General features: G+C 39.4%; 1 protein-coding gene across 1 annotated transcript; it reads right to left on the bottom strand.

The window, feature by feature from the left end:
• Window positions 1-441: 441 nt before the first annotated feature.
• PCK1 (phosphoenolpyruvate carboxykinase 1) lies at window positions 442-7,783 on the bottom strand. The gene is made up of 9 exons (XM_026862075.1): window positions 7,515-7,783; window positions 5,971-6,152; window positions 5,174-5,377; window positions 4,663-4,850; window positions 3,542-3,704; window positions 3,187-3,411; window positions 2,965-3,096; window positions 2,127-2,222; window positions 442-1,528 (listed from the first exon to the last, which is right to left on the bottom strand). The coding sequence occupies exons 1-9, from the start codon at window positions 7,736-7,738 to the stop codon at window positions 1,074-1,076; spliced, it is 1,869 nt and encodes a 622-aa protein (XP_026717876.1). The 5' UTR covers window positions 7,739-7,783; the 3' UTR covers window positions 442-1,073.
• Window positions 7,784-11,530: the final 3,747 nt, after the last annotated feature.

Below are 11,530 nucleotides of genomic sequence, written 5' to 3' on the forward strand. Positions count from 1 at the left end.
CAACAAACCTGGAAAACTCTTCCCAAACTGCCTTTACTTCAAGAGCTCCACTAGTTATTCTTGCAAAAGCCAAGGTACGGCGGAACAGAAACAAATCCTGTGACTTTATCAGATGAGCAAGGTCCTAATATGAGGCTTTCCTAGAGGGTTAGTTTATTTTATAAATGCCTGAAGTAACTAACAATGCCCAGTTATGGAGAGCATGTCCTGAGCTGGATGACTGCTCACAGCTGGTATCATAATTTCTGGTTTGTTATTTTGACACGAATAGAAGTTGCAAAGACAGTATATGGCTTAAACTAGTTGGCTTAGGGGTAGCAGATCAATGCTAGTCAACATCTAACTTCCACATGTGAATTTCTCTCTGTGCTGTGGTATTGACAGGAGGCCCAATTTATATGCATGTAGTTTATAAACAGTGAGAATACTGGAAATGAGGTCATATTTTGTATAAACATTTATTTCAATAGTTTAAAGAACAAGTCATTCAAAACATCTGGAAATCACAGGAACATGAGTCATATATAATAGCAATATCTTAAATATGCATTAGTAATACAAAGTCATCTCTCACTCTGATAAAAGTTACCACTTCATTTTTCTAAAAAATATTTAAGCCATGAAATATGTTTAGGCAATACATATATACACCATCTAATTTTCTTTCTTCTGTCCTGTAGAGTCCTGTAGACTCTAAAGGTTTGTGTGACAGAAACAATGTGCTACACTTCGAAGGCTGGATTGTTCTGGATTGTATATTAAGAACTAGGCAAATAATTTACACACATCATAGCTATATGTGCATGTAAGTGGCAGATCTGGGTTTTGAAGACCATATGCACATACATTCCCACAGCTGTTCACCTTTTCACAACAACTGATGTAGTTATAAATCATTAGGTCTGGAGTTACTTTTAGAATGCCCCTATCTATATTCTAACTAAACTAAGACCTACTTTCATTATAACACCCTGCCCATCAGTGTGCTGTTATGCTTCCCGTGGTGATTTGGTAAAATGTGTTTGTCCTGTCTTGGTATATGTGGATTGATAAATAATTGTAGGTTTGATCAGCTACAACTGTTTTATCCTCATCTCTAAGGCAAGTGTTTCCCTTTCTATTTCATAGGGAAGGTCAGCATTAACTTGCACTTCAAAGTATTGTTTGATTTCTTCTACCTCCTTTTCCCAGAACTCTTTGGAGATATCAAACAGTTCGGTCAAGTTGACATCTTCTAAACCCTTCAAGTTCAAAGCAGTGTCAGCAGGGATGTAACCTATGGCAGTTGGCTTGGCAGAGGCTTTCCCTTCGATTCTGTTGAACATCCACTCCAACACACGGGAATTCTCTCCGTAGCCAGGCCACAGGAATTTCCCTTGGCTGTCTTTCCGGAACCAGTTAACATGAAAGACCCTTGGTAGTTTTGCAGCTGGACGATGTGCCATGCTGAGCCAGTGGGCCAAGTATTTACCAAAGTTGTAGCCAAAGAAAGGTCTCATGGCAAATGGATCATGCATAATGATTTTGCCTGTTCAAAACACAAATGGAGAATGTAAGATAATAAATAGCACATTTATTCTAAAGCACAAGATTCAGATCCTCCTAGGATTTAGAACTCATGGTCCCCTAACCTCCCTTCTGTATATGAACCAATAAGAAACAATACAAGCATTGTCCTTGATGTACAGAAAAAATACACATTAAATTAATTTTTGTAATCAGTGGAAATTAAATTTCTTAAATCTCAGGTCAAGCAGCTTAAATGAGGATCCTCAAGAGCTGGCTTTCATCATTCATGTATTTATGTTGAGCTCTAGCAGAATAGAAAATTTAAGTTTATTTATCCCAGACTCTAACAAGAACTCTGTATCAAGGCTTTTGGCAACCCCACCCATGCCTGCACCCTGTTCTGTATGCTTGCCACCTAGGGGATTATTTTGCTTAATTTGACTTTTACAGAGAATTTGACTTTTAATTCCAGTACAAATATTTTTCTATTGTGAAAATGCACAGGTTGCAAAATTAGCTGCCAAGACTGAAATGTGAAAGAGCAGGGGAGGAGACAGAGGAGACAGACCAGAGGGGATTGCTTTTAATACAGGTAGGCAGATTAAATTTTGATTTACCTTTGTGCTCAGCAGCTGCTGTTGCCTCAGATCTCATAGCTGCTCCTATAAATACTCCATGCTGCCAGTTAAAGGCCTCATATACGAGAGGTACACCTGTAAAGAACAAAACCACTTCAGTAATTAGAGGTCAAAAAACCATTTTTATATCAGGTTTTGCTACCTGAGATGCTGCTGAATGCATGTTACTGTATAACATATTCTAATTTTTCCTGGGTTTTTTAATCAGTTCATTTCCTGCCCTCCTACAGCAAAGAAAATTATATGAATGTTTTCAAAACTGGCTACTGATTACTGAACATATCCATGTTTAGTTGCTCAGTAGGAGATATCTGGGACCTCAGAGTCCCCAGAAAATTTTACTGGAAATAGAATCTGGTCCTGTGGTCATATTAGCCTCAGACCTAGCATCACTTCTATTTCTTTTCCAACATCAGGTGACTTTTAACAGATCAATTTATTTTACTTCCTTTTCTGTAAACTAACTAGTTAATTTCTCTAACCATTCCCTATCTGAACTAGTTAAACTGAAAGCAAATTGAGACAAGTATAGTAATTTGCTATGCATCTGTGTATTACCCAAGTTAGCGGGCGCTGATGTCTCTCCAGTCCTAATTTATTATTATTACCTGTTTGTGTTAACATCTAACAACTCAGACATTGAAATATCAGTGGCTGTAAGTGTGTGTGTCAAAGGCTAACATGGAGAAGTTCGACTAACATGGTTATTTGCTTGCTTTTGCAGCTGTGAAAGCAAAACCTGTGTCTATGCCCAGTTGTGTTTTGATCCTCTGTGGTCAGCACTTCAGCCTTGATGTGTGGCTGCTGCACCTCTTACCCTTAGGTCTGCGGCCTCCAAATATTATCCCTTCAATGGGCACGCCCTCAGGTGATTCCCATGCAGGGTCGATGATGGGGCACTGGCTGGCTGGAGTGCAAAATCTTGAGTTGGGATGAGCACAAGGTTCCCCTGTACAGAACAGTGAAAAGGTCATGGTGGCAGCATTAACTTTATTTCAGTAGAGAAAGCCGAGAGAGACTGTGGAGTGGACCGGGTTACCTTTATCTGGTGTCCAATCCTTATTCTTCCATGAATTCAGTGTTACTCCTGGTGGTAATGGCTCATCAATGCCTTCCCAGTAGACACCTCCATCACTTGTTTCTGCTACGTTGGTAAAGATGGTGTTCTTGAATATGGTTTTAATAGCATTGGGGTTTGTTTTGACTGAGGTTCCAGGTGCAACACCAAAAAAGCCATTTTCTGGATTAATTGCCCTTAAGTTGCCTGGAAGTTAAATAACAAAATATAAGTAAATCAAACTGTTTTAATTCTATCCAGAATTTTGTAGTATGTCTTGCTGTACCTAAAAGCAACCTGTGCTGGGTTGTAAAACAGTCCCATTTCAATTCCATACCTTGTTCATCAAATTTCATCCAGGCAATATCATCACCCACACACTCAATTTTCCATCCTGGCAGGCTTGGGTTCATCATGGCCAAGTTAGTTTTTCCACATGCACTAGGGAATGCTGCAGCAAAATACTTCTTTTCACCTTCTGGATTCGTAATGCCCAGGATCTAGTGAAAAATTAATGCAACAGTTAAACACAGTCTTTTTTTCTTGCACTTTTCATTTTGAAGATTGTCTCCCAGCAAGTGGTAATGATAAAATATTTAATTATGCAAATTTGTTCCTACAGAAGAAGCACCACGTAATATAGTTGACAAATAACTCAAACTGTACTTTATTAATCAAAAAGTCTACTCTTCTTGCCCTTAGAATATCAGTAAGGAGTTCTTTATATTTTTTTAAAATGTCAGGTATGTATATAATTCATACATGTATTTTTATTTTGCTGATACACAGACTGTATACAGCTGTGTTTCTCAGCTGAGACAGAAGAAAACCAGGCAACAGTCTTTTGGCTGCATGACTGGAGTGAAGTGAAAGCACTTCACATATAGATACTTATGAACTTCTTAAAGTCCGTAGATATTTTTTTCTGAGACTGTTTTCTTATGCACTTTATAGTTCTTTTTTTCAGTGATATTTTATGGCAGTAGAATGTTTAAATGACAGCAGAAAGTAAAGGCAGGAAGGGTACAAAGCAGAACTCATTTAGAAAATACAGTATTTGAGGATTTTTTGAGTGCACAGACCTCTTTACAAGATGAAAGACAATTTTCAAAACTTGCATTAATCTTTTGCTATTAGACTTGTAGGGACAATGTGGATGCCCAGTGATGCTGTTTAGGGTCTGCTCAGGTACATGGGTCTGCCTACAAGTAGCTGCTGTCAGAAGTTCCAAATTTTTCTTGGTTTATGATTTTACAAGTACTATTTTAAAATGTTTGGTACTTAACCTTGCAAGCAGTTTCCTACTTCTTGTAGACTGCCATGTGATAAGCTTGTATCTAATGTTACAGGGCTATCCATATGAGACTAATTTCATTGATAGCAAGATGTGATGTATTTATGTTGAGCTAATTTAGGGTTTAATGGCTGTTCAAGCACACATGATTTAATAGCTCTTACCAGCATGTGCTCAGCTAGCCAGCCCTCCTCTTTGGCGATTCTGCTAGCAATTCTGAGAGCAAAGCATTTTTTCCCCAGTAAGGAGTTTCCTCCGTAACCGCTGCCAAATGAAATGATCTCTCTGCGATCCGGGAGATGGGCAATCAGCGTTAACTCCGGGTTGCACGGCCAGTTGTTGATTAATGGTTCTGCAGAACAGAATGTTGTACTCATGAATGCAGCAATTTCCATGCTGGATCACACTGTTGTTTCATCAGCATCAAGCCTCTGACAACAACACATACCAGATGCTTTAAAGGAAACCCCCTGGTAAGCACTAGGGATAATAATCTCCTTTTCTGTGAAACTCTCATTGAGCTTTAATTCCTTTAATTGAGTTCTGAACCTAGTGCTGTGGCACAAACCATCCTGGTCTTCTATGGTGAGTGTCTTCGATGTGCTGAGAACACACAGTCAGCATGAAACACGCCCCTGGGAATTTCCAGGGGTGACAGTTTTTAATGTCTCTTACCTTTTAGTGGTAGAGGACATCCAACTGAGTGAAGGCATTTTACAAACTCCCCGTTGCTCAGGGCTTTCAAAGCAGCTGTTCCCATCCGTGTCATGATCCTCATGCTGGCCACTACGTATGGTGAATCTGTCAGCTCAATCCCAATCTTGGACAAAGGAGACCCAATAGGCCCCATGCTGAAGGGGATGACGTACATTGTACGTCCTAGAAAACAGGGAGTAGCAAGATGTGACAATGAGCAAAACAAGGAACTTTTGAAATTATTAACATGGAGGTTGTTTTCACTCCTTTAAAAGCTGTTTGTCTTGTGGGTGTTTCTAATGATGTTTAAAGAGCTGTAGCTTTGTTTGTCTAATTGTGTAGCAAGAAGTTCTGTCTTAAATGCTGAAAGCAGCTGTTCAGACAAATTGTCTAGCCAGTAGTGAAGGTGGCTGGAGGCCAAGTTCTCTGTTGGTGTAAATTGCTGAACCTGAAATTATTGCTGGGGATGTGATTCCTCCATTCTCATCTCACTTCCTGTCTGCTGCTTAGTTGCTGTGTGACTTCCTGAAAAAAGTCACCGGTTTTCCTACCACACTTCACCCCTCTTTATGAAGAGAAGAAAGTTGGAAAGAGACTGAGAACTATCCTTCCACGGGCATTTGGATCTATGGTAAAGATCCAGATGAAACCAATGAAGTGACTAATATCAGGGGTATAAACCTTAAACATCGGCTAAAATATTTCTTTAAAGGTAACTGTAACTGGTAGTAGGTTTCTCTAATCCTAGAAGTTCAAGGTCAGCTGTTCTTGCCTACCTTGCATGCAGCCTGGGAACCTGGTATTGAAGGCTTTCTCAAAATCTTCTTCAGACATCCAGCGACCCAGCTGGCTAGTTCCAGTTTTAGGGATCGGAGTGGTATCTCTCTGTTCTTGAGTGATGATGACTGTCTTGCTCTCAATTCTTGCCACATCTCTTGGATCAGTGAGAGCCAACCAGCTGCATTTCAGCAAAAATCAGGAAAGTAGACTCTATCAATATGGCACTTTTTACCCTTCTGTGGGACTGGTTTAGCACAAAAGAGTACAACACTTTGTAAAGCCAAAACTACAGGGACAGAGCCAGTGTACCAGACAATCTCAAAAATCAGTCAGATACATTCTCTCATATTGTTTCAAGACTTTCCAGTACAAATAACAAATTATATGGCCCAGGAAATACTGGTTACATGTTAATACTCCTTTGTCTCTTATCTCAGTCTTATTCTCTATTGCTAACTTCTAGGAAAAAGTTAATCTTGTTTAATTCTCATTCTCATCAGTGTGAAGTTGTTTTTCATGGGACAACAAAATGATGTCTCGAGCAAAGTGGATGCCAAACAAGTATTTAAGTGTTGGTATAAGTGCCTATGGGATCAGAATCCAGCTTGGTGGATTGGCATAGTACTTTAAATTAGAGGCATCCCAAAAGAAATACTGAGTATAAGCACAATCATAAAAAGTGAAGGAATTTATTAAAGGGGATTCTTTTTCCCCTCTAAAGAATTTTTGCCATCTATTTACAATAGAGAGGATTGTTTTACATTTTCACCTCTGTGCATAGAAATTTTCCACGAGTATAAAAATGTTCTAGTTGGGCTGTCATAACCATCATCACTACAGCTAAGCATATAATTAACAATGAATAATTTATCTGGTGAATCTTGCCCTTTTCTCTCCCAAATAGTCTGCAAACAGATTGCCAAATTCCTGCACTTAGTTATTCAAAAGTCTTTGCAGATTTCTTCCATGAAGATCTCTTGGTCGGCACGTAATTCCTGAGTATGTACTTGTTGTTAATATTCTCCTTTCATGTTGGGTTAGTTGGGAGAGATGATGAAATATTTGAAAAAAGCATTTGCTGAATACATTACAGTCAAAGCTCATCGGCATGATATGAATAATGCCTGTACTGAATAATATCTGAACACCCACAGAGCTATTTGAATGCCACAAGAAAGTATTTGATGAATAAACTAATTGACTAAAATAGTAGAATACTTAAAAAGATGTATTTGCTAAATAATATTTAGCTATTGTTAATGATTAGTTACATAAGTCTCATGACATTATTTCAGTTCTCTGATGTAACTAATCAATAGAGACAATGTACAGTTGATAGTCCAATTGAATAATATGCTTCATATTAAGTTTTAGAGGAAAAAGTTTGCTTTTCCTGAGTATTTCACCTATGTAAGCTACAGTGCCAAAATGTTCATGGAAAGCAGATACTGAAGGGTTATAAGCAGTTTTAAAAGTAAACAGGATAGAAAATGAATATTGCAATTCTGAGATGATACTTGACTTCCTTCAAACTACTTACCAGTTCTCATACTTGCTCAGCTTCTTGATCATGCCTTGTTCTACCATGACGTCCAGAATTTTTTTGTTTTCCTCTTCCGAGCCATCGCAGATATGAATGCTCTCAGGCTGGCACAGCTTGGCATTACTTTCAATGAAATCCCTCGCTTCTGGAGGCAGGCTCTGCAAATCCCCCTGGACAACCTTCGGCATGACGTTTACCTCAGCTTTCAACTGTGGGGGCATTATTGAACCTGTAGTGGATCTTGTTGATGGCTTTGAAATACTGATCACAATCTAAAATCAAACATATTGGGTGTGTTAGCATACTATGACATTCTAACCAGTGTCAATAAACCTTCCTGACAACGTATAATGCAAAGGTAGAATTTGTAATAGGCTTGATCATGTACTTCTGCTTTAAAATCAATACAGAGAACTTGGATCACTGGTAATTTCAAGCTGGAAAAAATACAGGCCGTTCTACTTACTGTCTTCAAAAGATTGAGTTGGATGTCAGAGAGGATTCTGCAGTCCCTTTCAGTTGATCCCGTTTGACTTGCTTTGTAGTACTCTTGCAATCACTGCTGTACAAGGAAGCATCCTCCCTCCTTAAATATTCTTCATGGTAGTGTCCATCCCACCAGATGAGGTGAGGGAGGCTTGTCCTTTACGTCACCACTGGATGTGTCTTGGGACAGTGCCACTGACATTGTCATCATACAGAGTTGTCAACGAAGCAGCCCTGACGAGGTAATCATTTAACAGGTTTGATTAATGAATGCTGAAAGCGATGATTCTGTTTTGAAGCAGTTACAAAATTTAGCAGTTTAACCAAACTTTGATCCAATTTGGCTTTGAAACCAAAAGCGTCGTAACTTCTCAGTGTGTGGGACAGGTTGAGTACAAAGCGTATCTGGAACAGGGCACACGGGGGTCCTCCAGGCAGAGGCAGTTGGCACATTCAGGAGGCAGATGATCGCTAGTTGGCTGTGAAGTGGAGGCTCGTCCAAGGGGTGTTTACTCACCTTGGGAACATTGCCTGATCCGGGGATAAAGTTCAACAGTGAGCACTGACAGGCCTGAATAACCACTACATACACCTGCCTAGAGGCCTTATTTTCGTCCCTGCAATTCTGAAAAAACCAAAAGGCAATGTAAATCTGAATGTTGGGTTTCCTTCAGTGCAGGAGAGGAAGTTCTTGCTTATGGCTTGCTTTAGGCAAGCTGAACAATTATTCTCTATTGCTACAACCTCAGAAGAGGCAGATCAGCAACTGTCTTGGTGATTAACCCCCTCCTTCAAATGTTATGTTTTATTTTACTGGGAACCCTATGTGGGTCATAAAATATTAACCCACCTTTAAATTAGTACTCAAAGGAAAGGCACAAAACTGCACAGGAATGTGGCTGCTCACTGTTATGTGTGAGATGCACTGTATACATATGTATATATACAGACAAGTGCACATATCTGTATCTGTTGTGGCAGTATATGATACTAACAGCCACTACTACTCTTATAATTCTGATAGTGAGAGTGTGACCTCAGACATTGTGAGGTTCTGCCTCTAACACTGTTCCTGCCTGCCTGTCTTTCAAGCCTTTACCTTCCCCTACACTATTTTAGTCCATCATGTCCATAAAGAAAGGCTGACCCCCACATCCATTTGTCCATGCAGTCAGGGTGTGTGAAGACTGAAGTATTTCAGGCAAATAAAACTGCAGAAATAACCCTGCTGCCATTTTATCTCACTCCACTTACAACCAGTCCCAGCAAAGCATCTGGGGCCTGGATGGAGGCGATGCTTTCATGCCAACCTGTCACTTTTTATATTGAAGGGGTTTCTACCATGCATGTAAAATACTGTCAATGGTAGTTTGCAGGACAGGAAATCTGGGAATCCCTGCTAAGTTTCAGGGAGTTCTTTAAAGCAACAAAACTGGTGTGAGTATCCTATATAAAGCATGTTCATAACCTGCCACCTGCTCAGGTTTGTGCAGTCAGCGGGATGTTTCCTGCAAGGCTTTCACTGAGGCATCCAGTGGTGACTTGCAATCCCTGAAAAGCTACGTCTGGCAGAGCAGCATGGACCAGGATTGCAGCTCGCCTTCCTGCCCTGAGAGTCTAAAATAAGGCAGAGCTGAATCTCGCACTGCAGGAACGCTTCCTCTGGGACTGTATCCTCTATCTCTCCTGCAAAGCTTTTTATTATGTTTTGTAAACGCAAATGGAAGAAAATGGTGAAGTAAGAAGGGCTGTCCTTGATGCACTGCAAGGCCAAACATTCCTGAAAAGGAAAACAAAAATCTGGTAGGATAAGAGGTGCTAAAGACTGCTCCAGATGGGACTCTGCTGTAAGCAAAGGTAAAATCAAAGACAACTTAATAACAACAGCAGTGGTGTTTGTCTTTGGAGTCCACATATTGTGTTTCTGGTGGAGCTGATCAGAAATATTTTGGCCAACTGTTTTCCTTTTAAAACGTATCATTAAGTACTTCATTAAAAATAAAATGGGGCATAATCTTCAGTAATACTAAGCAGATCCCTCTTTCAGTGAAGTACAAAAATACTGAGTCCTTCCTGCTGGCCAGATAAGTCATTATACATAGAAATAACAACTGAGAGTAAACCAGCAATGCCTCAGTTGTCAGAAAAAAAGAAAATGGACCAGAAAACGATCATATTGCAGCACAAGTAAAGTCAGAATAAAAGCTTAAAACTGACAGTGTAAGACAGCAGGATTAGTCCTACTGTCTCTTCAGTTTTGAGCGGAAGAAAAAATCCCTAAACCCGGAGCATTAGTTTCTGCCAATTAAATTATAGTCAGGCAGGTGTTGTGCAAATTTTCTCACACTGCAATCCTAACCTCCCACAATCTTGCTATACAAACTGTGGGCTTCTCTTGAGAAGACACTAAATATGCCAAATTGGTGGCACTGTGTTATGAACATATGTCCATTAAAAATCACATTAAGGATTCCAAATGTTTTTCATTTGTGATGGCAGCAGGGCTCGAGTGCAGATGTCCACTGGGAATTCTAGACACTTAAGCATCAAATTACTTGTATTTAGGTAACACCTCCCATCAAAGGATCTCAAAGCTTATCACAAACACACAGTAAGCCTCAAGCCCCTATATAAAACATGCATAGTATTTGGTGCAATGAAATAACTGGAGCATATGCAAATCAGGGCCAAGATTTTTTTCAAGAATCTTCTCATTTAGAGATTCAGCTTTTTGATACCCAACAGAAGGCATTAAAGGTTTAATCTGAAGATACTGAATTCTCATAACTCCCAGTGTCTCCCACAGAAAAAGAACCCCAGAAGTAGCACCTCCAATGGCTCAGTTACAAGTGGTCTTGAGGTGTTCACCCTATACCAGTGTGTACTCCCATTTGCCATGTATGTGTCTGCCTTTTGCATTCAGTTTGCTGGAAGATCTAACTAGTGAGAAACATGAGAGGAAAAAAAAAAAAAAAAAAAAAAAAAAGAAATAGCCTTGAATGTAAATTTTATTTTCCATTTAAATGAGAAATCTTTTTTAGTAGTAACTGTATTGTAATACTCCTCTAATAGCTGATACATTTTCTTAGTATTGAACTTTTTTTGGCACTTTTTCTCTGTGCTTCTTGACACTTGAATGTGATGATCATCAGGTGTCTTTTTGGAAGCTGTCAAATTATTTAAATGAGTGTGAATCTGACATTTCGAGATGATAGTGTTCAACAAGTGTCTTGAAAGGAGTGTTTTCAGGATGTTTGCTTTGATGGACACTATTCAGGCTGTTCAAAATAGAGGTTCTGAGCACTTTGACTTTTACTGACTTACTGGAACTCAATGCAATGAATGTAAAGCTTCTTAGATGCTTAGAAGAAGTGTCATAAGAAAGCTTAACTCATCACTACAAACCGAGGTGCAACAAAGCACTCTCAATGAGATCTGAAAGTTGTTAATAGCATATAATAATACTCAGAAATTCTACTCCCCTCCCATTGCTAATTATCCTACATATTGTCACCTCCAAAGAGTAT

The sequence above is a fragment of the Athene cunicularia genome (assembly GCF_003259725.1).
Source record: "Athene cunicularia isolate RWA chromosome 20 unlocalized genomic scaffold, athCun1 chr20_part1, whole genome shotgun sequence".
NCBI lineage: Eukaryota > Metazoa > Chordata > Aves > Strigiformes > Strigidae > Athene > Athene cunicularia.

What these genes read in the sequence shown, in the direction of transcription:
- PCK1 (XM_026862075.1), bottom strand. Translation starts at nt 7,738, where the DNA reads ATGCCCCCACAGTTGAAAGCTGAGGTAAACGTCATGCCGAAGGTTGTC. An exon ending in GTTCCCAGGCTGCATGCAAG is followed by an intron (nt 5,378 to 5,970) that starts GTAGGCAAGAAC and finishes CCTGTTTTCTAG; the next exon opens with GACGTACAATGTACGTCATC. An exon ending in AGCAGCTGCTGAGCACAAAG is followed by an intron (nt 1,529 to 2,126) that starts GTAAATCAAAAT and finishes TGTTTTGAACAG; the next exon opens with GCAAAATCATTATGCATGAT.